Here is a 27,449-nt window from a genome sequence, read left to right as displayed (position 1 = left end):
CTACATTTATGGCGACAATCTGGAGCTCATCTCACGCACTAAAGGTAGTCTGATGTCAACTTAAGTTGTGGAGTACAGCAAGACGACATGTAGGAAAGAATCTACTACAACCTAATAAAAAAGAAACAAGCATCAAGCAATTCAATGACAGGAAAAGAAACCTGTCAAGCGACGCAACTGAAGTATAAGAGAAACCTGTCAAGCATGCCTGACTGCCCCACCAGTGTCCACTACACCGGACAGCCCTGCCCAGGCGTGCTGTGTTGTCATCTCTGCGTCTACAACATCTGGTAATTCTTCATCAATGCTGCTTACGTGACGCAAAAGGACTTGCATTTCAAATAATGTCTAATAAGCAACAACCAACATATACTGCCTTGGGAAGTAAGGTACTCTGTATCTGCGTGTATTTTTAACAGCATGCTGTTCAAGTGAAAGTTCAATGACTGTCATCTAACCTTTTGCTCATCTTTGTATGGGTTTTTTAAAGCAGTGTCAGCACAGGACTTGTTTTCTTCGACTAGTGACAGTTTACTTTATTAGTCATGTTACTTTGGTGTATGGCTTTTCCACGTGTGCCAGCTGAAAGCGATTTGGATTTGGTTTCATCTCCTTCCCTTCCGCATGAGGAGGCCATAGGAGTGAGTAATATTCAGTTTTTAATTTCTTTTTCGTGTCAGTGGTCTTCCCTACAGGGAAGCCGGTAAAAACTGCCACTCCGCGTTTCAAAACTTGAAAGTAAGCGCGCGCTTCTCACCTCTTCGCATCCAGCACCTGTGGAACCATTTATGACGTTTTCCCTGCTTGGCAGTCAGATGCCTCGAAGCAGGAGCGTGCCTGCAGCCACCCGGCACACCGTAAAGTACGTGCTTCCATCCTATGTTTGGCGCCGCCAGAGCACATTGAACTCTAGGTGCTCTGAAGTATCCTGCCTTGCTCTGTGCCTCTGCCAACCACGTTTTTCAACGAAGTGCGTTCACTGCTTCCTTTCCCTCAGGGCTTCTACAGCAACATACTGGCTTCTATTGCTACACACAGTATGTCTAACGGACTACCGCCACAACATTTGATGCATTGGTTGTTCACTATTATTGTACGGATCTACTTACAGAGGACAGTGGATGATGTGTCGGTCACTGTTGGTGAGTGGCAGCTTGTTCCTTCCGTTGTCTGCCTTCCGGTGTCAGAGTTGGAGTGTTTTGTGGCAATTTTACATTTAGACATAACAAAAGAGTAACAGGAATATTTTTAAAAAGCTTATTGGAGCGATGATGACTTTCAACATGAATTGTGTTTCATTATTTTAATTCTCTGCACAAGGTTACGTTGCCATCTAGTGTGCCAAGTTGGAATTCATCTTTTAAATTAGAGACCACCTTTCTTCTGTGGGTTCAATTTACCAGCAATGTTCCTTCCAGTCGCATGTTTCGTGGAGCTCGTACAAAGTACTATTTTGTTAATTGAAATGCTTTGACTTTATCATCATCGTAGTGACATGCTCTTCATTGTCATTTTTGGTGCATGTCTACTGATTTTAATGCTAAAATGTTTTATTTTACAGGAAAAAGTAGTCTATGCATTTACAATATCTTGCTATTGCTGCATGCCATCTTTGTTAATTTGCTTTTCACACGTACATGTTTTGTTGGCATGGGAGTGGGTACTAGTCCCATGTCTCTTATTTATGCATTTTCTTGTTTCAGCTATTGTATCCCTGTCTTGGGATGGGAGTGGGTTCTCAGTCCCATGTCCCCTTGTTTCAGTTATATTACCCCTTCCTGTCTCCATGTTTAAAATTTTGTATCCCTGCCTAAGGGATGGGAGTTTTTAGTCCCATGACCCCTATTTCACATATGTTATCCCTGCCGAAGGGATAGGAGTGGGTTTTAGTCCCATTTCCTTTAATGGTATTTTTTTATCCCTGCTTAGGGATGGGAGTGGGTTAATAGTCCCATGACCCCTATTTCACATATGTTATCCCTGCCTAAGTGATAGGAGTGGGTTTTAGTCCCATTTCCTTCAATGGTATTTTTATCCCTGCTTAGGGATGGGAGTGGGTTTTTAGTCCCATCATCCCACGTTCACATACATTTTTTTAGTTAAAGGTGGTGTGAGTCCCACCTTTGTTACGTTTGTGTTGGGTATTAGTCCCTTCATTTAAATATTCGCTGTTGTGTGTGTGGGTAGCCATCTTTTGATGCCACACTGTGCTGCATTTCTGTTTTACATGCTGCACAAGTCCGCGGGTTTTAGTCCCATGTGACGTATTCTGTACATTTGGGTGTCACTCCCAAACAATGTTTATTTCACTTGGGTGTAAGTCCCATAGTGTCCCTCACATGAGGGGTGGCGTATTGGGTTTTCGCCACAGTCTTCTCACGTGAGAAGTACTTCCTTGGGTGTCGTTCTACCCATAGTATTCTAGTCTGGGTATCATATTCACTTGTTTTATGTGAGCTCTTATTTCACTTCTTAAATTTTTCTTTGTTCAGTATTAAAGGAGGAGGATGGTGTTAGTGTGTTGATCTATGCTTTCATCTTTCCTTCCTCCTTAGTGTGTCTGTTTTCCCTCTTGTGATGTATTTCTTCATGCATCCCTGGGTTTATGGACTCTTTATATCTTTTGTACATTTCTGTATTTATTTGTTTTCATTTTAGTTTGGGTTTAGTTTAGGTCTTATTAATTTTCAGTGTAGAGGGAGAGGATGTGTAGTATCCTCAGGTCAAGTTAATATGTTCCCTTTCATTCTGTATCTAGCTGCTCAGCCAGTGTGAGTGTTCCGCGTAGAATGTTAGTGTGAGTGGAATGCTTGGATGCCTGTGTGTGTGTGTGAGACAGTTGGGAAGATGGGCTGAGCAGCTAGGAGGCTGCTCCTGGTGGGGCCTGTTCTGGGCTTGTTCTAGCTTGCTGTTACTTCTACTTATGGATTTAATAAACTACATAAAATCATCTCGGCTACGTCTACTTAATCACCTGAACACGTGGGGCCAGCCCACTACAGTATGACATCTACAACTCCTGGGTTTGAGCATCTGCCCTCCAATCAGGTTGCCCCTCCGAGAGGATCTGCTGCTGCAGCAGAAGGGTCGGGTTCTCCCTCCGGCCACCTCGACTTTCACCATCCTGTGTGGAGACTGAGCGGCGATAGTTGAACACCTTCCACCTTTTTCCGATGTTAGTTGTCATCCTGGCAGCCAAGATTCCCTCAACGAAAACTGTGTAGGTCTGTCGTTGGGGCAAATTTGTGGGTTGGTGTGTCACTCACCAGATTGACCACCTCCATGTCAAACTGTCAGATCTTTTGTTCTTTGTTTTGTCCCTCACCTGGCAAGGCTTTACCCTGGGTATCTTTCGGTCTGTGGTGCCCGATCAGCCCTCTTTGTTTAACTTACCAGTTGTGATACGCTTTTTGAAAGGGTTCCAACTCATGTTTCCCCCTTCTCCATTTATGATGCCCCAATGGGACCTCAATCTAGTCCTTACTTATTTCCTGTGTATACAATTGACCCCTACGGCCCTTCACCATTAAAACAGTGATCCTTGTTGCCTACACATTAGCATGGCACAAGAGCGAGATAAGGCTATTATAATGGTGTAGTTGATTGTGGATTTTAATGAGTTTTAAATATTTATTGTATTATGTCTTTTCTGTTTAAAGACCTATGGTCTAAATAAACGTATTTGTAAATCTGAATCTGAGTGAGATTCATTCTCTGTGTGTTCATCCACTATACACAACCTTCTTCTCTGATAAACTGGTTCTGTAAACTAAGGCATCCTTTCTACTAAAAGTTGTGATGCCATTTCATGTTGATCAAACTGTTAGCCTGCTGGTGTTCTGTGCCCAGCCTTACTCCTTTAAGGAGGAGGAGAGATTTCTTTGCTTGGACCCCAAAAGTGTGCATAGCTTCTGCATCGGTCTTACCAAAGTCCGCCAGGGGGGGCGGGGTGGGGAACGAATACCTGTTTCTGGGGTTCACTAGATGGCTAAAAGGCAAGGCTGTGCAGAAGAATACCTTCTCATGCTGGATTGTGTTCTGCATTAAGATCTGTTACGCATTGGCAAAGAATCAGCCTCAGGATCGACTGCGCACTCATTCCACCAGTACCAAAGCTGCTACTACTGCATTATAACATGGTGTCCCTGTCCTACCCTTCTGCCAGACAGCTATGTAGGCATCCCTCCTTACGTTCACAAAGCACTATTGTCTGGACTGGACAGCCAAGTCTACCGAGAAGGGCACCTTGCCCGCTCAGTCCTGCCGGACTTAATGGTTACAATTCATTCACAGCCCGCCTTGTATTGAGGTACTGCTTCCGTATCTATTCAGAAGATGAGAAATCTGTGGCTAGAAGTCTTTATCAGAAGAAGATAGTGCTGTTAATGGTAGAGACTCTATGTAACCGCAAATTCCTCATCAATCCTGACATCCTCCCTGTTCTGTGATTGGACTCTAGCCAATAATATAGTCCCAAGTGCAGGAATCTACACACTGGTATATCAATTTGCTTTTGGGGCTCTGCGTCCAGGGCCACAGACCATCACAAAAGCAACTGACATCCGAGCGAGGGAGTGGTACCAATATAGTCCCCCACGTCACTTTGAAGCAGAACAAGTCCGTGTGGAGGCGTACAGCACCACCATCCAGTGCACAGAGGTACATTGGAAAAGTTTCCAGCTCCATTCTGACTCCTGGAGAATATTCAAAAGATAAGAAATCTGTGGCTAGATAGTATCAGCCAGAAAGACCATTACTCAAAGAAAGTACCTTGTTCTTTACTGACCATGCTTAGGTTTTTGAAAAAGTCAGATTTTGTTTAAAAAAATCTAATCTCTGAAGTTTGTTATGGAGCCACCTTTCAGGCTTCATTTATCTTTGAAATACTATTAGGGTAGTGTATAAATATCAACTAAATCAGTGTTATTTTTTTTTATTTGCTGCTCAGAATCTAGAATTGCTCCCTGCATGGTGCAACTGAACTGTGTCACTGATGATATCCAAGAATCCTGTTTGCTCATCTTAAAATTCTGGCCCACTATTGTTAGTTTATAAGTCTCATGGGTTTTCAAGTTAACAGTATTGACTAAAATACTGGAACACATGGTCCTTAATTAATGAGAATTGCCATGGGCCTTAACCAATGCAAAGATTAAGGGTCCCTGATGTAATCATTGCTGATACATCTCATGTTGCTTATTTCTTAGACTCACTGTTTGCCCTTTTCTCAGCTTGATTTTTAATTGAGTTTCTGTAACGCCCTGAACGTCTCAGGATCGTTTAACAGACACGATAATGAGAACGCAACCACTTGTGAAGGTTTAGTTATTTTAATGAAGGCAAAAATAATACAAGGAATAAACAAAGGTTATAGTCACTGGAATCCTCCAGGCTAAGTACGTTACCAGCCCACAGCACGGATGGTCCTAACCGTCCTCTGCATATACGCCGATCCCGGCGTATGCCAACAGAGGGCAGAAATGAAATGGCCGACAATGCCAATCGGTAGGCTGTGAGGGGCACGAAGAGTGTTGGGGAGAATCGAGGAGTCAGGGAAACACCCAGCCGGGGTCTCTACCTGAAGGGAGCAGCCGCTCAACCTCTTCCTCAGACTGCACCGGGACGCGGAGTCACCTCCTGGTGATGCGTCACCGATACCCCAATCACAAGCAAAAAAGACTGAACCGAGAGCAGCCGCTCGATCGATCCCGTGGACTTCCGAGTCTGTAACGCGGCAAACACCTCCTGGTGTGCGTTACAGCTGGCAGTCCCTGTATCTCTGGTCGGGCTGGGAGTTATGACTCCAACCAGCAAAAGCGCCACTGCGCTTTGACTCAGCCGAGTCAAACAGCGAAGCTCAATGGTTATCCGGTAGAGCTTCCGGGTCCTTCACAGGTGACGATGGGGCAAGACACGGCCCAGGGAGTAACGACTCGACCTACCTCCGTTCTTGCCTTACTGGAGCACCACTCCGGAACACTGCTCTTCACTAAGCAGGTACGTCGGTGTGAACACAATATCCGACAGCGATGTACCTCCCGGTTCCTCCCTTTATAGGGCGGGTTTTCCTTGAGTTATGTAACAGCTCTCCTGTTTACATAAGGGCGTGTTTTCCTTGAGTTATGTAACAGCTCTCCTGTTTACATAAGGGCGTGTTTTCCTTGAGTTATGTAACAGCTCTCCTGTTTACATAAGGGCGTGTTTTCCTTGAGTTATGTAACAGCTCTCCTGTTTACATAAGGGCGTGTTTTCCTTGAGTTATGTAACAGCTCTCCTGTTTACATAAGGGCGTGTTTTCCTCCCCTCGCATGACAGGAATTCTTGACAGTACATCCTCCCTCTCAGCGGCTCCCCACGGGTCCAGCGCTGGCAGGAAAACGCCGATGGAACAAGGAGACCAAGCGCGGAGCATGAACCCCTTCAGCCGGTTCCCATGACTGCTCCTCCGGGCCTTAGCCTTTCCACGCAACCAGGTACCACAGCTTCCCCCTGCGCCATTTGGACGCCCGTATGCCCGACACTTCATACTCCACCTCCGACTCCACGCATACCGGCCTAGGTGTCCCAGACGGCTTGGAGGGTGCTGGTTTGAGCAATGATACATGAAAGACAGGGTGTATCCGTAATGACTGGGGCAAGCACACCTTCACGTTCACGGGACCCATACACTTGGTAATTCGATAGGGGCCCATGTACTTGGGATGGAACACACTGTTCTTTCGAAACCTCATGTTTCTTGTGGATATCCAGACGTAGTCTCCAGTGCGGTACAGTGGCCCGGGCCTTCTCTTCCTGTCTGCCGCAGCCTTGTATCTTCTCTTGGCCTCTATTAGGACAGCCCTTGAGCGCATCAACGTGTCTTTTATGTGTGCCACCCTGTCCGCTGTGGCGGGAATCCTGTCCTCTCTGAACGGATGTAGAAATGGCAAGAACCTGGGATGTTGGCCATAGTTGCTATAGAATGGAGATGACTGTGTGGAGCTGTGAGTGGCGTTGTTATAGGCTATCTCTGCAACCCATAGCAAGTCGACCCATTCTTCCCTGCCCTGGTCCACAAAACATCGCAGATACTGTTTGAGCGTTTGGTTCAGGCGCTCGGTTTGGCCGTCCGTTTGAGGGTGGTAGCTGGTGGACAGGGCGGTCTTAACATGCAGCGCAGTGCACCAAGTCTTCCAGAATTGCGCAGTAAACTGCGACCCCCGGTCCGACACGATCACCCCAGGTAATCCATGCAGTCGTACCACATTCTTTAGGAGTAGTGACGCCAATTCCCCGGCCGTAGGGACTCTCTTGCAGGGGATGAAGTGCCCCATTTTCGTCAAGTAATCCACCACCACCAGTATTGCCGTCATCCCCTGGTCTACCGGTAGGCCCACCACGAAGTCCAGTGATATGCTATCCCATGGTCTATCCGGGGTCGGAAGTGGATGTAAGAGCCCTTGGGTTCGGCCATGGTCGGCCTTCATGGTAGCACACTGTGACAGTGCGGGATATGAAGAGGACTATAACGATAAGGAGTGGTGGACTCCCAGACCGGTCTCATCTCCTCTTGTAACCCCTCAGCAGGAGGACTGGTTCTCCTTCATGGACCAACAGCAAGGATCGAGACCAGAAGGTGCAGGTCCCTTTAAGTGGAGCGAAGGCTACGAGGCGCTGTACCCGCCCTCCTATGACGTCACCGAGTGGGAGCAGCCAAAACAGGAAGAACCGCACAGTGAGTCGGACGGCGTTTCCAGGAGGAGTGTTGGAGCGGAGCGGAGTGAACGAGGACGAGGAGAGGAGCGGAACGAACAAGGACCAGGAGAGGAGCGGAGCGAAGAAAGAGGAAGCGAGACGAACTTCGGACGGCCAGGAGGCCCAGGACACCGCGCTTCGCCCAGCCGCGTTCCCAGGGGAGGAGCGTGGCTCGGTCAGGTACGTGACCGAGTAGCGGGCTGGTTAGGTAAAGAAGGCAGACCGCCGGTGTAGGAGAGGTGTTTCCCGTGTTCCCTTCCCTTAGTCAGCACTGGAATAGGCACAGCGTGAGGGGAAAAGGGGTCAAAGCACTGGTGGTAGTCTTTCCTCACACCCGGTCCCGGAGTTAGGGAACGAACCTAGTAACACGGTCCCCTGACATAGCCTTTTGTCTCTTTGTTTCCTTCCGGCTGGGAGATCGCCTTGCTCCGGGGAGATACTGCGCACGTACCGCCTGCTGTCTGGACGGAATAGGAAAGAAGAGGAGAGAAGAGAGAGTAACAACATCGAGAGCCTAAAGAACTGAAAAATCATCTCGGACACTGGCAGACCGTGTATATAGAAAGCATTACTTGGCAATAAAACCCCGTTTAAAACAACGTTGTGTCCCGCCTGTCCCTGACACTCCGTCACACTGGTGTCAGAAGTGGGATTTCCATCATACTCCGTCAGCAACACGATGGAGGCCCTCATACAGCACTTGGTGCAGGGACAAGAAAAGCTAGGATGGGCCGTGGAGCGCCAGATGACGTCGGCCCAGGCGGACAGGGAAGTGTTTCAGAACACCGTGGCGGCACAGCTAGAAGCCTTAAAGAAACCCTCTCCCGAGCCCGGGAGAGCAATGACCTCGGAACTACGACCCCATGGGCCCCATCCAACCGGTATCTCCTTACAAAAGTACGTGCCAGGGGAAGATCCGGATGCCTTCTTAACAAATTTCGAAAGAGTAGCCAGGGCCTGTGGCTGGACCGAAGACAAATGGCCGTTCTTTCTCGCTCCCCTGTTATCCGCAGAAGCACAAGCGGCATATCAAGTCGCCAATCCCACAGGAGCGACTCCCTATGCGGTTATCAAAGACATCATTCTGGAGCATCTAGGGCTTGACGCCGAGGCCTATCGTCTGCGGTTCAGAAGAGAAAAGGGCCGAGTAGGAGAAAATCCAAAGACACTATACTTTAGATTAAAGATGGCTGCGGATAAGTGGCTAAAACCCGAATCCAGTTCCAAGGAAGATATTATGAACCGAATCTACTTAGAACAGTTCTTGGACACTTTGCCTTACGGGACACAGAGGTGGCTCAGACAACATTCGAACCTGTCCGTGGCCCAGACCATCGAGATGGCCACACAGTTCGGGCGAGCCCAACCCAGATACTTTCCTGGGGACACTGAAAAACCACCCAAAGGAGGTCCTCTGCCTCGGGCAGAGCGGAAAAACCAACGTGCAATTGAGGGGGGGCGACCCAAACCCGCTCGCCTGGACCCGCCTGTGTTCCAGGGACCGCAATGTTATGACTGTGGAGAATGGGGCCACATAGCACGTCTATGCCCCAAGAGACGCACAGAGGAACCCATGGAAGTTGGGTACTTGCCTAAGGCCGTGATGTACTCGGCGGAGTTGGGGACCTCCTTTCATGTACGGGTAACAATAAATGGGACCTGGGTACGAGCCCTGTTAGATTCAGGCTGTAGACAGTCAGTGGTAAGGAAAACTCTAGTACGTCCCCACCAATATCTAGCACATAAGACCGTCCACATCCGATGTATCCATGGGGACGTGAAACCATACCCCCTGGCTTTGGTCCCGATAACGCCCCTGAGGCATCCCACTCAAAAGGTAAAGGTGGGGGTAGTAGAAACATTACCCGAGGAGGTTATACTAGGGGTAGACAACCCGGGGTTCTTGGCCCTCTTTAGAGAAGAAATCCGGGGAAAGAAAGAGGTCAACCCCCCAGCTTCGGCTATGATTAGTCCCGATCCATGGATTACGGACCGGAGTTTTCGGTTTGCGCAGTCCAACGATCGAACCCTTTTTAATGCATGGGAACAGGCCCACCAGAACCAAACCCAGGAAGAGGACCGGTTTCCCCGGTTTATCATCCGCAATGACTTATTATATAGGGAAGGAAAAGAAGGGGAACCGCCCCAGCTATTGGTGCCCCAGCCCTTCAGGGACCAAGTCCTGTTCTTTTCACATAGCCACCTGACCGCCGGCCACGTAGGAAAGGAAAAGGCCACCTCTACTGTTCTACGGCACTTCTATTGGCCAGGGATTTATAGAGATGTAGAGAAATATTGCAACACCTGCGAAACCTGCCAGAAGAGAAGCGACTACCACCCACCCCCGGCACCCCTGAAGCCCATGCCCATAATAGGGACTCCGTTCGAAAGAGTTGGTATGGACCTGATAGGCCCCCTTCCGCGTACCCGTAAGGGACACATCCACGCCCTCGTAATAGTGGACTATGCCACGAGATTCGTGGAGGCCTTCCCGCTGCAAACACCGAATACGAAAGCCATTGCGGACAAACTGGTGGAACTGTTCGCCAGAGTTGGATTCCCAAAAGAGGTGGTTACAGATCAGGGAACGCCCTTTACGTCAAGATTAATGAAGGAAGTCTGTCGCACCCTCGAGATCGGTCAACTGCGCACCTCAGTCTATCACCCACAGACCGACGGACTCGTGGAGCGATATAACCGAACATTGAAAAACACACTGAAGAAAATGTTAACCGTGGAGGGGAAGGAGTGGGACAAAATGCTTCCATTAGCGTTGTACGTCATCCGGTCCCAAGTGCAAAGCAGCCTCGGTTGTTCGGCGTTCGAACTACTGTACGGCCGTCAACCAAGATCCCTCTTGGAAATGACCAAAGACGCATGGGAGACCGAAGATAAACAAGATCATCAAACCCTGTTGGAATATACCAGTCAGCTAAAGTCCAAAATAGGCAAGTTACGGGATCTGGCTTTCCTGAACTTGGAAAGAAGCCAAGAAAAACAGAAGAAGTATTATGACAAGGGGACAAAACTACGGAGGCTACAGCCGGGAGACTGGGCGTTAATCCTCCTACCCACCTCTAGCAGTAAATTCAGAAAGGAGTGGCAGGGTCCCTTTCCGGTAAGACATAAGATCGGGGACACCACTTACGGCATACAAGTTTCTCCAAAGAAAATTCAAAGCTACCATATAAACCTGTTAAAAAAGTGGATCGGCCCGCCTCCCCGGGCTGCCCATTTTTTAGTACCCACCAACAACAAGTCTCAAACAACTCTAGACGAATTAGTGGTAAATCCCGAACTCACCCAAGAGCAGAAGAAAGACTTGACGGATACCTTGGCGCCGTTTGAGGCCATGTTCTCCAATGCCCCGGGACGGACTGACGTGATAGAGCATGGGATCGAGACCCTACCCGGCCGAATCATCCGACAGAAACCATATCGGATTCCGGCGGCTAGAAGACAGGCCATCCAAAAAGAAGTCCACGAGATGTTACGGCTAGGGGTGATAAGACCCTCCTCCAGCGACTGGATGTCACCTATCGTGATGATTCCCAAACCCGATGGATCCACACGATTTTGTATGGATTTCCGCGCCTTGAACGAGATATCTACCTTCGATGCATATCCCATTCCGAGGGTGGATGAACTCATAGAGAGGATAGGAGATGCCCGATATATCACGACCTTTGACTTAACCAAAGGCTACTGGCAGGTACCTTTGAGAGAAGCTGACCGGAAGAAGACCGCTTTCTCTACGGAGCAAGGATTGTTTGAATTCACGGTCTTACCCTTCGGTTTACATGGGGCTCCCGCGACTTTTCAGCGATTGATGAACACCCTCCTTAAGCCGTATCCCACCTTTAGTTCGGCTTATCTGGATGACATTGTCGTTTTCAGCTCTTCCTGGACCGAGCATTTACACCACGTGTCCATCATCCTGAAAACCTTACAACAGGCCGGCCTCCATGTGAACGCCAAAAAGTCCCGGGTAGGTTTCCAACGGGTCAGGTATCTGGGGTATGTCCTCGGCGACGGAGTCATAGCCCCCCAGGTCGAGAAAATCAAGGCTATAACTGGAACCCCGTTTCCCTCTACAAAGAAACAACTAAGAGGCTTCTTGGGCCTAATAGGGTATTACAGAAGGTTCCTACCCCGATTCGCCGAAACGGCCTCCCCCTTAACGGACCTCCTAAAAAAGGAGAGCCCCGGCAAATGGTTAAGACACCCCAGCGAAGAGGCGTTACGGGCCTTTCAGCAGCTAAAAACCTCCATAACCACCTCCCCGGTATTGGTTTCCCCTGATTTCACCAAACCATTTATTGTAGCCACAGACGCCTCAGACACAGGGATTGGGGCGGTTTTGTCTCAGCTAGGGGAGGACGGGGCGGAACATCCCTTATTGTATGTGAGTAGGAAATTGTTCCCCAGGGAGCGTAAATACCCCACAATAGAGCGTGAATGTTTGGCTATTAAGTGGGCGATTGAGAAGCTACATTATTACCTGGAAGGCAAACCCTTCCTCCTGTACACGGACCACGCCCCCCTCCGGTGGATGTACAGGAATAAGAGCCAGAATCCCAGGATTCTACGTTGGTTTCTGTCCCTCCAACCATTCTCTTTTACGGTGTGCCACCGGAAGGGCAGGGACAATGGGAATGCGGACTTTCTGTCGCGCTCTGTGTATCTCCCCGAACGGGAGAATCCAGGGGGGGAGGTATGTGACAGTGCGGGATATGAAGAGGACTATAACGATAAGGAGTGGTGGACTCCCAGACCGGTCTCATCTCCTCTTGTAACCCCTCAGCAGGAGGACTGGTTCTCCTTCATGGACCAACAGCAAGGATCGAGACCAGAAGGTGCAGGTCCCTTTAAGTGGAGCGAAGGCTACGAGGCGCTGTACCCGCCCTCCTATGACGTCACCGAGTGGGAGCAGCCAAAACAGGAAGAACCGCACAGTGAGTCGGACGGCGTTTCCAGGAGGAGTGTTGGAGCGGAGCGGAGTGAACGAGGACGAGGAGAGGAGCGGAACGAACAAGGACCAGGAGAGGAGCGGAGCGAAGAAAGAGGAAGCGAGACGAACTTCGGACGGCCAGGAGGCCCAGGACACCGCGCTTCGCCCAGCCGCGTTCCCAGGGGAGGAGCGTGGCTCGGTCAGGTACGTGACCGAGTAGCGGGCTGGTTAGGTAAAGAAGGCAGACCGCCGGTGTAGGAGAGGTGTTTCCCGTGTTCCCTTCCCTTAGTCAGCACTGGAATAGGCACAGCGTGAGGGGAAAAGGGGTCAAAGCACTGGTGGTAGTCTTTCCTCACACCCGGTCCCGGAGTTAGGGAACGAACCTAGTAACACGGTCCCCTGACATAGCCTTTTGTCTCTTTGTTTCCTTCCGGCTGGGAGATCGCCTTGCTCCGGGGAGATACTGCGCACGTACCGCCTGCTGTCTGGACGGAATAGGAAAGAAGAGGAGAGAAGAGAGAGTAACAACATCGAGAGCCTAAAGAACTGAAAAATCATCTCGGACACTGGCAGACCGTGTATATAGAAAGCATTACTTGGCAATAAAACCCCGTTTAAAACAACGTTGTGTCCCGCCTGTCCCTGACACTCCGTCACACACACGTAGGACACTCTTGTCCCCACCTCCTGACATCCACTCTCATGGTTGGCCACCAGAAATGCCGTCCCATGCTAGCCACCGTTTTCTCAAAGCCCAAATGACCTGCGCATGGAGAGTCATGGCACCAGATGAATGCTTGTTTCCTTAGCCTAGGCGTGGGTATCAATAGGCACCTGCCCTTCAGGGGTATCCCGTCCTTCAGCTGCCATTCTCTGTGACTGAGGAGCCACCTCCGCCATGCGAATGACCTGATCCCTCTCTTTATTCCCCTCAGGAAAGTATCCGGTTGGATAACCCCCAATACCATCCTCGGGGAAATGATGGAATGCTCGGTCGCAGGCAATGGTTCCTTAACTGCAGATTGACGGGACAGGGCGTCCGCCTTCCGGTTTTCCGTCCCCGGCCGATATGTGATGCGGAAGTTGAACCCCGCAAAGAAGATCATCCACCGCAGCTGTCTGGGAGAAAGGTGTCTCGTGGCCGTCATGAACTGTAGGTTCCGATGGTCCGTGTACACCGATACCACATGTCTTGCCCCCATCAACCAATGCCTCCATTCGGTGAAGGCGTCCTTGATTGCGAGAAGCTCCTTCTCCGCAATATGGTAGTTGCGTTCGGCGTCGTTGAGTTTGCGGGACATGTACGCAACGGGATGAAGCACCCCTGTGTCGTGGTTGCGTTGGGACAAGATAGCCCCCAGCGCCACATCCGATGCGTCCGCTTCCACCACGTAGGGGAGATCCGGATCGGGGTGAGACAACACCGGCGCCTTACCAAAGGCGCTTTTCAGGGCCTCAAAGGCTGTGTTCGCTTCAGGGGACCAGACAAACTCCTTGGACTTCCTCAGTAGCTGTGTGATTGGGGCCACCAATCCTGAAAATCCATCTATAAACCGCCTGTAAAAGTTGGCGAAGCCAATGAAACTTTGGACGTCCTTCACGCTTTGGGGCACCGGCCATTCTTTCACCGCCTTGATCTTTCGTTCTGCCATCTCCTGTCCCTCTGGACTCAGCATCACTCCGAGGAATTCCACGGATGTGACGTGGAAGTCACACTTGCTGAGTTTACAAAACAGCATGTTTTCCCTCAGCTTTTGGAGCACAGCTTTGACGTGGTGTACGTGCTCCTCCACACTGGACGAATAGATGAGGATGTCGTCGATATATACGACCACGTAGATATCCAACTCCTCTCTGAATACCTCATTCAAAAAGTACTGAAAGGCTGCCGGGGCGTTGCACAGACCGAACGGCATGACGAGGTACTCAAAAAGGCCGAACCTGGTCTTAAAGGCGGTCTTCCACTCGTCTCCGTCCCTCATGCGCACCAGATGGTATGCCCCTTTCAAATCCAACTTGGTGTAGATACGAGCTTTCTTGACCTGTTCCAGAAGTACACTGATGAGAGGCAAGGGGTACCGATTCTTTACGGTTATCGCATTCAATGCCCTAAAGTCCACACAGGCTCTCAGCTCCCCATTAGCCTTCGGGATGAAGAAGAGTGGCGAGGCGGCCGGAGACTTGGACGGGCGGATGAATCCTAGCTTGAGGAGTTTATCCAGGTACCCCCGGAGATGCACGTTTTCAGGCTCCGTCAGGGCATACAGCCTGCCGCTGGGAACGCTGGCCCCTGGCACCAGGTCGATCTGGCAGTCAAACTGTCTATGTGGTGGTAGCACTTCCGCCTTCACCTCATCAAATACATCCTCAAAACTGTGATAAGCCTGGGGGAGAGCCACATCTTTTTCTGCCGCTGTAGCCACCGTCTGACTCCCGCTCTCATCTGCGTCAAAGGATTCCGTTCTTATTCCACAATGCAGGATGCAATACGGTGACGTCAGTTCGATGCGATGTGTTGGCCAATCCACAGAGGGGTTGTGTTTCTGTAGCCACGGCAATCCCAATATAACGCCATATTGGGGCGCTCGGATGATGTTAAAATCGATTTGTTCCAAATGGTTCCTCCCACATCTCATCGGAAGGACCCCCGTGTGCTGCCCGATGGGCCCCGTCACCAATCGCCTTCCGTCTACAGCATAGACGTCTTCGGGTACAGCTTTGGGAAGAAGTACTAGCCCTAGCCTGCATGCCTCGTTGTGGTCCATAAACATGCCAGTGGCCCCTGAATCCACCATGGCCACAACGGGTATCCACTGGTCATGCACTCCCACGTGCACCGTGAGAAACAGGTGTCGTTGTCCCTTAGTGACCGAGTTGGAAAGTGAAGGGATGGATGAGTGACTCCGAGATGCCCCTTCTTTGGTCTGGGAGTCCTCTAGTTTTCCGCCGGTACGTCCACCACGGCTGTTACCGACCGGTTGGCCCGATAACGTGACGTCTTCGGTTTGGCAGGGCATTCACGTACGTAGTGGCCTTTTTTGCCACAATATAGGCACAATCCTTGTTTACGGCGTGACTCTTTCTCCGTGGCTGTGAGGCTCGCTCGTATTGCGCCGATGTCCATGGGTTCTCCCTTGGATGCGGTGGCAGTTTCAGGACTTCCCACTGTCACATAGGATGGAAGGGATTTTCCTTTTCTCCCATGATCCCCCTTTCTTTCACTTAGCCTATGTTCCAGCCGTAATACCAGGTTGATAAGGCCCTCACATGTCTTGGGTTGTGGGTCAATATTAGCCACGGCGTCCTTGAGCTCATCGCACAGCCCGTGATGGAAGAGCGCCGTCTGTTTAGCAACAGGCCACTTGGTTTCCGCAACCAGCCTTCGGAACGCGTTGAGATACTGCACCAGGTCGTTGGATCCCTGTCTTAACTCAAGCATTTCACGGTCCGCCGTATACGAGTCAGCCCTTCTGTCGAAGACCTTCAGGAATTCCTCGCGAAAAGCACCCCAATCACATAAGATGGGGTCGTCCCTGCTCACCAGAGGTACGGCCCATTGTGCCGCGTTTCCAGCCAAATAGGATATAAGGAAAGCCACACGAGCCTGACTCGTGGGGAACGCCCTTGGTTTGCACGATAAATGTAGCGCCACTTGTGTGAGGAATACCTGCACTGTGTTAGGATCCCCACTGTACCTCTCTGGTGTTGCCAAGGGGACGGCTACCGGCATTTCCACTACTACCGCAGGGGTCTGGTTCGTGAGGGAGGTGCTGGGCGTGAGCGGGTCCAATTGGATAGCATCCAGTCTGGCTTTTACATCGGCTGTTTCTTGCCTGGAGGCAGCCAATTCAATTTGCACGGTCGCTAAAGCAGCCAGCACATCATCAAGTGTTGCCATGTCTGTTATCGACCGGGAGACAGTTAGTGTTATTAAGGTCGGATATTTTGTAACGCCCTGAACGTCTCAGGATCGTTTAACAGACACGATAATGAGAACGCAACCACTTGTGAAGGTTTAGTTATTTTAATGAAGGCAAAAATAATACAAGGAATAAACAAAGGTTATAGTCACTGGAATCCTCCAGGCTAAGTACGTTACCAGCCCACAGCACGGATGGTCCTAACCGTCCTCTGCATATACGCCGATCCCGGCGTATGCCAACAGAGGGCAGAAATGAAATGGCCGACAATGCCAATCGGTAGGCTGTGAGGGGCACGAAGAGTGTTGGGGAGAATCGAGGAGTCAGGGAAACACCCAGCCGGGGTCTCTACCTGAAGGGAGCAGCCGCTCAACCTCTTCCTCAGACTGCACCGGGACGCGGAGTCACCTCCTGGTGATGCGTCACCGATACCCCAATCACAAGCAAAAAAGACTGAACCGAGAGCAGCCGCTCGATCGATCCCGTGGACTTCCGAGTCTGTAACGCGGCAAACACCTCCTGGTGTGCGTTACAGCTGGCAGTCCCTGTATCTCTGGTCGGGCTGGGAGTTATGACTCCAACCAGCAAAAGCGCCACTGCGCTTTGACTCAGCCGAGTCAAACAGCGAAGCTCAATGGTTATCCGGTAGAGCTTCCGGGTCCTTCACAGGTGACGATGGGGCAACACACGGCCCAGGGAGTAACGACTCGACCTACCTCCGTTCTTGCCTTACTGGAGCACCACTCCGGAACACTGCTCTTCACTAAGCAGGTACGTCGGTGTGAACACAATATCCGACAGCGATGTACCTCCCGGTTCCTCCCTTTATAGGGCGTGTTTTCCTTGAGTTATGTAACAGCTCTCCTGTTTACATAAGGGCGTGTTTTCCTTGAGTTATGTAACAGCTCTCCTGTTTACATAAGGGCGTGTTTTCCTTGAGTTATGTAACAGCTCTCCTGTTTACATAAGGGCGTGTTTTCCTTGAGTTATGTAACAGCTCTCCTGTTTACATAAGGGCGTGTTTTCCTTGAGTTATGTAACAGCTCTCCTGTTTACATAAGGGCGTGTTTTCCTCCCCTCGCATGACAGGAATTCTTGACAGTTTCTATGTAAAGTGCACTGTTATCAATTTGATTTTTTTTATGCACTATTTAAAAACGCAAAAAATAAATTAGGGTTGTGGTATGCCCGAAGCAGTGAGAATACCAGGGTGGTGAGTTCTGGTTTGGCACCGCAAAGAAAACTGCCATATGATGCAAGCCCTCATTTCTGCTGGGAGGAACTGGGGCACTCGCACACTACACTGTTTGGTCGGTAGCTGATTAGAGCAGAGTTACATGAATGGAAGTGCTACACATATTGGGGAGGATGGGAGGGGACAAGTGGCCATCTTGTGCCAGCGAGCAGTGGACAAAGTTCAAGCTCTGTTGGCCATGCATAGATGTGCAGGCCTGGAAAGCAAGCTAAATGTCTGTCCGCTCCACTGCAGGATGAGATGGTTGAAAGCACATTATTGGATTAAAGTGAGTTGCAACGAGGGAAGACCAAGAAACTTCTGGCAATTGAGAATGAAACAAGAAGGACCTAGTGGACAGCACTTCCAGACCTACCTCTAGAGACACTTGATGTCAGTGCCGTGGGACGTCGGCTGCAGGGGTGTCTTTAGGCATCTGGTTTTTCTTACCGGCTTCGGTGATCCTCCAGAAAGGGACTGCAGGTGTCGATTGGAGACTCGAGGCAGGTCAGGGATCACCAGTCAGGATCGCCGGGGAGACCTCCTTGTGGTGTTGAGCCACTCCAACTTTTGAGGTGGTCCATATCCCTACCAGGAATGGACTTTACAGTGGAACACAGATCAGGGACTGCCCATGCCAATGCAGATGGATTTTCCACTTCAACAATGAAGACTCTCTTGGGAAAGGTTATCCTCATTTCGTTTGTAGGAAAGTGCCCCTTTTTGCATGTCACCCCGCCCCCTATTTTTTGCCTGATGTTTGATGCCTCTTGACCAAGTGTGCCCTGTGTTCCTGCTAATCAGGTACCCACTGCTTGTGTTCTTTCCCCCAAACTGTACCTTTGCTCCCACATTAGCACTCCTCTGGCCTACATATAAGTCCGAGGTAAATAGTTGCCGGGGGCACCAAGGGCCTTGTAGCTAGAGAATGTCTATCAGGGCTGAAGCATCTATTTTGCCATCCTCAGAGACTCCACCCCTGATCCATACACACTGCCAGTGCAGTCTGTGTGTTGGGGGGAAGACCCTATAAAAAGTCGACATGGCACACCTACCTGTGTGCCATGCCCAACAAAACACTGCCTGTGGCATAGGTCAGTCACTTCTCTAGCAGGCCTTACAGTACTAAGGCAGGGTTCACTATACCACAGGTTAGGGCACAGAGGCATTATCCCTGGGCCCCTTCCAAAACCTGTGCCATTCACAGGTATTGTAAGCGCAGTAAAGCTATTTAAAACCATGGGCTGAGAGTTTGGCACCCCGAACTACACAGCTCTATGATGGCTTTACTGAAGTCTGAGAGGTTTGGTATCAAACTTCTCAGCCTATTAAACCCACACGGATGCCAGTGTGGGATTTAATGCAAAATGGACTCAGAGGGCATATTAGAGATTCACCCTGAAAACGACCTAACTCTAGTGTCCTGGCTGACTGGCTGTTCACCAGGTGCCACCCCCAGACATGTTTCTGGATCCCTGAGTCGAGAGACTCCCGCTCTCGGGGTTCTGAAACAAAGCACATCCTGGGTAGAGGTGTCAACCGTCCTCCTTCAGGATGAGCAGGGTCCCCGAAGGGGAAGCTTCAAAGGCTTGCCGCCTTTGTGAGCTGACCCAGCCATTTGCTACTCCCAGCAACTGGCCCCCACCGGTTCTGACCCCCACTTTAGGCGGGAATTTCAGCGGCAAACCAAGATAAGAGGAGATTTGTGCCCCCCTTTGCCAACCCCACTCCTCAGGTGGGGTAGGCGAGGCGAAGGACAACTCGCAGTCTGTGCCATCTTGAAGATCTTGAACCAGCCAACCAGAGTGAGGATTATGCCCCCCTTCCACTGGAGTGTGGCATAATAGGGGGTGTACCCACCCCAAGCAAGGGACCCAGTGGTCCCAAACTGTACCTACCTGAAACTCCCCTAAATTTAGTATTTAGGGGCAACTCGGAACCTTTCCTCCTCATACAAGAAAAAGAGAAAGACGGACCGAAGAGCCGTACTGAAAGAAGAAGAGGACTACACCAACTGACTTGGTCCCAGCCCTACCGGCCTGCCCTGACCTCGACCTGCTCCAGCGAAATCCCTGTATATCCTGCAGCCAGCAGCCCCCCAGAACCTGGAAGACCTGCGCTGCCTTCCCTAAAAAGACTTGGTCTCCCAAGAGCACCGAATTTGCTTGCCAACAGACTCTGGCTCCGGCCAAATCCACGAGTCTGCACCAGACGCCCACATCCCAAGTTAGAGTGGCCTAACACCAAGAGGAGGTCTCCCCGGCTATCCTGACCTGGGATCTAGTGATCCCTGACCTCTCTCAAGTCTCCTGACGACGCCTGCAGCCCCTTTCTGGAGGATCCCCCCCCCCCCCACCGCGACCAGAGCTGGTAAGGAAAACCCGACTCCAAAAGACAACCCTGCACCTGATAACCCACGGCCTTGGGTGGTCCAACCGATGGTGTCCCGGCATCCCTCAACATCCTAACTTTACTCTCCAACCGGTTGTCACCGCCAGAAGATCTATGTGCCCAAGCCTGCAGTGTTTGTTCTGCCTGGAGCCTTCCCATTGAAACCAACAGGGCTCCTGACTTCGATCCAACAACCTGAACCCGGCCGCGCCTGTGCCGCTGTGCGTGCAGCATGTGTGCTATCTTGGATCCCTCTTTGCCCTGAGCTAAACCCTAGGAGCTTTGCTTCCACATCCAAGTGGCGTGCCTGTGAGCAGCCACCAACCGTGGCGCACTATTACCCATTGGATAGCATTGGGCCTCTGCACTCTGTACCCGGTCGCCTTAGTGCCGCTGAGGGTGTTCTTTAAGTGCATCCTTGACACTGGTGGAACCCTGGTTCTAACCCCAGAAATCCAACTCCCAAAACTGAGTACTTATCTTAAAACCGATAACCTGATTTTCTCCCATAGGACTGCATTGACTGCTTTTCTGTGTGGAGTTGGAAATTGTATGAGAACCTGAGAAACTGTGTTATAAGAAAAACTGACTTACTTACCTTTTATGCAGGAAATGTCCCAGTGTGCTATCTAGGCATATCACACTGAGTAGAAAAAGTAATCCTGAAATGTAATCTGAAAAGTAACTGCAAACGTAAGTTCAACTGTTTCTGAACATTTGACCTACCTGTAACAATGCCAACTGCATTCAACTGTATTTTTCTTGAAAAGTACTACATTTACTTACCTGCACCAAGTCCTCCTTGGTTCTAAAAATAAAATACAACAAATAAATATTTTTCCTACAAACAATTGGTCTGAGTTCAGTCTTTGAGTGTGCAACATCATTTCTTGCCTGAGTGTGTACAATAAATGCTTAACACAACCGTCTGATAAATCCTTATTGCTCACCCGCACTACAACAAATAGAAAGTAAGGTATTATCTACTTTAACCTCTGTAAGCCTTTGGAGATCCACTGGACTCTGTGCACGCTATACCTTACTTTGGTATCGTTTATACAGAGCCAACTTCCTACATGTATGTATCGATGTTGATCCTTTTTTGGTTGCCTTTGTGAGTGAAGTTATTTTAAATTATTGCTCTCCTGTTCTTATTGCTTTACTCTACCTTTGTGCAGGAGCGTTCTACAGAGGAAGATGATGATTTTTTGAAAGGCGAGACACCACAAAGTGATGGAGTGGTAGGAATGACGCCAAGTTCCTATGATGCTCCGTTCCAGAGCCCAACAAGCAGTGTGGGATCCCCTCCTGTCACATACCTACACCGGCATTTATGATGATTCAAATCGCAAACTAAAAGACTTATGAAACATAATTTATTTTGACTATAAAAATATATTTTTTATTTTATGGAGGATGAGATTAAAAAAGAGTATTTGTTTCATCTGATGGATTTCCCCACACCGTGGTAAGAACTAATGCAAGTTTGTTGTGGATTCATGTCCAAGAGAAGAAACAATAATTGAAGTCATTGGGAAGTACCTTACTTGCCCTTCAATGTGCTGCAGAAAACAACCGAGATTCGTCCATGGTTTGCAACTTTATCTGCAAAAGCAGACCTCTGTTTCAATACAAGGCACTTGATTTGCCTTCTGCTTCCTTCCTGTGACGATTTAGCACAGGGAACATTTTAACACTGTAAATGCACTTTAATATCTTCTCCCCAGGCGATCATCTCCCAAAACAATTTTCATTTTAATTGATCTTTGTAGGGCCAGCGTCTTTATTTGTTAGTCGCAATTTTATTTTATAAATAGTTGCACGATTTTTTTATCTCTAGATATGGTTTGCATTGATATTTTTTAAAGATTAACATTGCAGCACCTTTTTGGGAACACAGGTAATTGTAATGTTTATTTAAAACAAATTGCATATTAACAGCTTGGTCAGAATAGGCAGAATAACTATTGAATGCCATTTCTTTTTATGGTTTGGCCTCTTTTTCCGTTATGTTCGAACAGGGCATAGGAAGTACAGAATTGACAATCCGGATTACTGTGTCCTTCCTTATTGCTTCCAGGACTCTTGCAAAAGAATGAATTTATTACCAAGACTGCATAGAAGTCAATTGTGTTTCCGCTTAACAGAGTGATTTGCTTCATGTGAACGACGGGATGCACTGCTGTGGATACCGCTGCTTTCCTCTCCCTGCCATTATTCCCCAAACCCCTATAGGTGCACTGTTTCGCCTTATTGCTTATGCCTCATTTATGCCCAGAGCCTTGATGGTTTGACTCCAGTTTCCCTCTCTGCTGCCACGGCCCATTTGCTACCACCGCATTATGGTGCTTGTTGGATGCTTTATAGGCGATGGTGCCCCCAAAAGAGTACACCCAAAAGCGGTGTAGGCCCTTAGAAAGCAGCAGACTTCGAAGGACAAGTTTCAGCCATGCTTTGAGGTGAACATAATCAAATCACGGTCCATAGCAGTAACAATCTCATTTGTTCATTCGCCCTACCGGATGCCACCAAATCAACTTGCACCAATTTGGCTGTGTGAGAACGAAGTGCTGAAAGTCGTTTGGCATTTTAACTTTCAAGCCATCCTTGAGTCCTGCACGCAAGGCTCTGTAGTTCTCTTGCCAGGTGATTGGTGACTTCAGCACCTTTAAGAAAACCTGCATGTGGAGTGATCGGTCACTTCCAGCAGCTGTAAAAGAAATCATGGCGGGTGATCGTTAACTCCTGGCTACCTCTGGTCACTATTGCTGAGCTAGTGTGCATTTCCAGCCCTTTTACCCTTTCACTTCCTGGCAAGCTTCACTTCTAGAAGTCTGTTAGCACAAGCACTTCCAGGTGAGAGTTCATTTTCAGTATACATAGAACCTACTTCCAGGTACCTGTCCATTTCAGGGTGTAAGCCCCTCGTACTTGTGTGTTGCCAATACTGGTGTAATGCTATGATGACTGCTGGGTGAAAGCGCCACAGTGAGATGAATTCCTTCCAACTTTCAAGCTCTGTTTCTGATCAGAGTTCAATGAATCTGTCATGGCTTGCATGCCTCACCTTGTTTCTGACGTTCTACTCTTGCTAGTGGTTATTATGGACGTGTTGCTCCAGATCACACTGTAACTTCCACATGATCTTGGAACAGAACACAAAAAGAAAATCATTGAACCATTCTCACACCCTCATATTTATTCTAATAGTCGTTGTGTGAGTTCCTCTTGTCCCGCCTGAATGAGTGCAGGTTTTTGTGTCTTTATAAGCCAGTCACATATCTGTGCTAAGTGGAGTTTGTGTTGTGCTCTGGAGTAGGTAGCACCTGTAATATCACGCTGCTATAAACTTGTAGTTATCTTTCTATGCTACTTTTGCCTGCCTCATTATTGCTATTGCCTTTTAGTAGATCTAGTGGGTAAAAACGGAGCCGGTATTTCACCACAGTGGAGAGGCTGTCGCAATGGAGCTGGATTAGAGGTGTCTCCATTCAGAAATCCTCTGACTGTTGTGAAATTTGCAATGGTGGAATTGCAGCTGGAATCCGTTTCCTTGGTGAGAGAAGGGGTAGCAGGGCACAATGCTGTGGCCTATTGGTGTAGCCGAGGTAACTCCATATTCCGTTTGCATGAAAATGCGGGAAACAGACAGTCTTTTCACGCGGTGCCATTGCAACGCGACTTTCACATCGCAGAAGGCTTTTACATCGCATGTTTTTAGAACGCATGCTACAGCGGCGCATTGACATTTACATCGCTAGCAATGCCAACGCGTGCTGCAATGACATGACAGGCACTGGCACTATAGATCACACGGGTGTGAACATTGAATTTGTGCTGCAATGACATGACAGATGCGGCGCAAGATGACGGCACGTTTGAAAACACAAGATGACGGATTATGACAGATGCAAAAAGATGATAGCATGACAGGTGCATGCACACGATGACAGATCCGTGCACAGATGACAGGTGCAAGATGACGGATTATGACAGATGCAAAAAGATGATAGCATGACAGGTGCATGCACACGATGACAGATGCGCGCACAGATGACAGGTGCAAAATGACGGATTATGCTAAACCTGATGACTACTGTACCGGTTTCATAGCAGATGGAAATCAGGTGCTGTAGCCTATACCCGTGTAAATCTGGTGCTGTAGCCTATACCAGTGTCACAACCTAACCTGCACAAGATAAAACTTACATCGATGATGAAAGTGTGGTAGGACTTTTGTTGTAGCGCTTGTATAAATAGTGTCTCAGTAAACCAATTTTTATTCATACTTTGCAAATGTACAGAATTCCGTGTTAATAATCCATAAAAAGGACTTCAGCTTCATATAACAATTGACAGGCTTTAATTGTAATAATGGAGAACAATTTTGAAGTGATCGCTTGTTGAGCGTATGTTGACATTTAATATTACACTAAAGAAACATAAAACACCAGAATGAAAAACAACAGGGCACAGAAACTGAATTAACTCAGTGAAAAATACGATGTAACAGCAGGCGATTAAGTGAACTGCGTTGTAATGCTCCAAAGCAGCAGAGAAACTACAATCGCGTGGCAACAGCATGCGCAGTAAATGCGTGCGATGTAATGCTTTTAACGATCTTAAAACAGCGTGGTAATTGCTTGCGATGTGACGGTTGGCCATGTATCATCATATGCCTGTTTTTCTCAATGATAGGGCGAGAGAAGAGAGCCCAGTGCTTGTTAAGGAGCTGCTGTTTTACTGTAAGCACTGATGCCCCTTCACCCTGATGAAATGGAAGTACTCCGCGGAATATTTCCAGATGCATTCAACTGCGGCTGTGGTCAAAAAGGCAGCAGCCATTCAACACTGTTCTTGCAAATGAAAACAAAAGAAAAAATAAATTCTCCGGGCAGAGGGTCGTGATCTTTCCATTCGATAGTTACACATATTTCCTGATCAGATATATGTAGGTCTCTCAGCTATGCTTTATATCGATGCCAGGACGGCTGCTGCAAAGTTCATGGATCTACAAGCAAATTTTAAAATCAATTAGGTTTTGTGTAAAGAAGCTTCTACATCTGTCTTCCATGTTATGCTTGGTGCTGCTGCAAGAGTGCATCAGTTTAGTGTGTGAGGGAGGGTTGCACTGCCTCTGGTCATGCATCCTTTGTTTATCTGTGAAGCCTCAAGAAACCTTTCAACTGTACAGCGGCAACGACTGTTGGTTTGTCAGTGGGTGCACTATTGCATTTTGGAATGGTGGCGTTTTTTAGCACTGGCTGCATCTGCCCTCTTCTCCGCTTATATTTCCTCTGACAATGTGTGCTGGTTAACTGGGCTTTTTACACACACCAAATCACATCTACTCATGAAAACAGACACACCACCATCAAATACCACCTCAAACACCATCTTCAAATACCACCTCAAACACCATCTTCCTAATCCTACTGCACCACTATTGTGATCTACAGACAGTGTGGTAATGTCTTAGTTTCCCTCGCAAACAAAAGTTGTGAATTAGATTGTGTAGCTGAAGATGTTTCCTGAGAGGTGTGTGGCTTTATATGTGAAATGTTGCTTTTTAGACTTTTTTAGGACTACTGTTGAAGACCTTATCACCTCCCAAAATAAGCATTGTCAAACTCAGTAGGTATGAGATTGGATGCCAGCATTCTGTAACTTTCAGTGTTTGTTTTGTTATGATTTTTGCAAAACGTTATTGTTGAGGCCCATGTCAATCTATTAAAAAATGGTTAAAAGTGTGAATGTGTTTTAGTTTGTGAACACACTGGTATAGCAGTCCCTTGAATTGTATGAAACTAAATTCTATTGGATGTGATCTGTGTAAAAGGGCAGGCTCTAGTGACTCACAGAGAAATTAGCCAACAACTGAAGTGGGCTGACCCATTGCTACATCCTGTGTGCTGTAGTGGGCAGAAGAAAAATATAAATGACACAATAACAGCACGGAGGATGAAGAGGGTTTGCTGAAAGTCCCTATGAGTATTAGTATACATGCAATTTCAGTAAAAACAAAAGGTTGTGGCTAATATCAGACCTAACAAGTGGATTTTTCAAAGGGTAATTATTTTGTCCTCGCCTCTCACAAAACCCTTTCCTTATCTTACATAGAAGTTTCTCATGCTCTTGCGAGATCTGTTTTGAATTGCTGTTTAAAGTGACAGTTTAGAATACTGTTAACTTCACTACTAATAATTAATTCTGCATATATTTTTTACTAATATATGTTCATAAAATTTGTAATATTTTATGTTGAGCCTCTTTACAAATATGTAATTTTTCCTTTTATTTTTAGGATTGTCTGTTTTTTTTCTTTCTTTAATTCTAGATCAGGAATGTTATTTTGTAACAGGGAACGTTTCATAGTCAGTTGTGGATTGCATTTGGAAAAGGAGCACTTTCTCTTTTAGAAATATTTGCTTAGTACAGGTTATAAAAGTAGCATTTAGAATACGTTTGTACATTTTGCACATTTTCAAGATGTTGAGTGAGTTTTTAAAGGTTTTTCCTAGCAAACATATTAAAATTTTGAAGTATGTTTGTTTAAATCCATAGCAAAATATCAAAACTTGAAAAATACTCAAAAGCAACAAACCCCTGCTCCTGCAGTTTCGCTGTTGCTTATAGAGGTGACAGAGAGTGGGAGTGAATTGACTTTAAACTTACAAATGATTGTTTGTTGTGAGTATGTGATGGATCACTTTAGAATTTCTTCCCTTTAATCACTGTTGGCTCCTAAAGCTCGCATTTTTTCAAAATATGCTTCTATGTCCAAACAGATGTATTTCAGATGGCTACTTCTACCTGCAGGTTTCTCAGTTCTTGAATAGATTATTTACCTCTTGAATCTCCTGATGCCAGACTGGATCTGGACATTTTCAGTGGCTCTACCATGCCACCAGTGGGCTCGGTCTCTTGTTTGAGAGAGTTTGCTTCATGAACATTTTCGTACATTTTTGTGCAGTACTATAAATGTCTCCTCCAAAGCGTTCAGTGTTAAAACCCATTATGTATTCTGTTGGTCGGATGCCAATTCTTTACACCATCGACATTTGTGTGGTGTCTGGGGTCGGCATGTATTCAAGGAGAGAAGGCAAAACCTTTTGTGGCACCAGATCTCAATGAGCATCGGTCTCAACATCTGTTCCGGCCAAGGTTCTCCTTTTTTGATGTCACATAGGGAGAAACACCACAAGCAACTTCAATTTTC

The 27,449-nt window shown here is 48.0% G+C and overlaps 1 protein-coding gene across 2 annotated transcripts in view; it reads left to right on the top strand.

Annotated features, from left to right (window-relative positions):
• The window catches only part of RRN3 (RNA polymerase I transcription factor RRN3), a 454,090-nt gene extending 428,106 nt beyond the window's left edge, over window positions 1–25,984 (top strand). For both annotated transcript variants that reach the window (XM_085632098.1, XM_085632099.1), the window contains exon 18: window positions 21,409–25,984. In XM_085632098.1, coding sequence (XP_085488224.1) covers window positions 21,409–21,567 — 159 coding nt within the window. In that variant the 3' untranslated portion in view covers window positions 21,568–25,984. The remainder of the gene's footprint in view (window positions 1–21,408) is intronic.
• Window positions 25,985–27,449: the final 1,465 nt, after the last annotated feature.

Source organism: Triturus cristatus, chromosome 10 (genome assembly GCF_964204655.1).
Source record: "Triturus cristatus chromosome 10, aTriCri1.1, whole genome shotgun sequence".
NCBI lineage: Eukaryota > Metazoa > Chordata > Amphibia > Caudata > Salamandridae > Triturus > Triturus cristatus.
The sequence above is the reverse complement of the archived record's forward strand: the minus strand, read 5'-3'. Positions and strand labels throughout refer to the sequence as shown.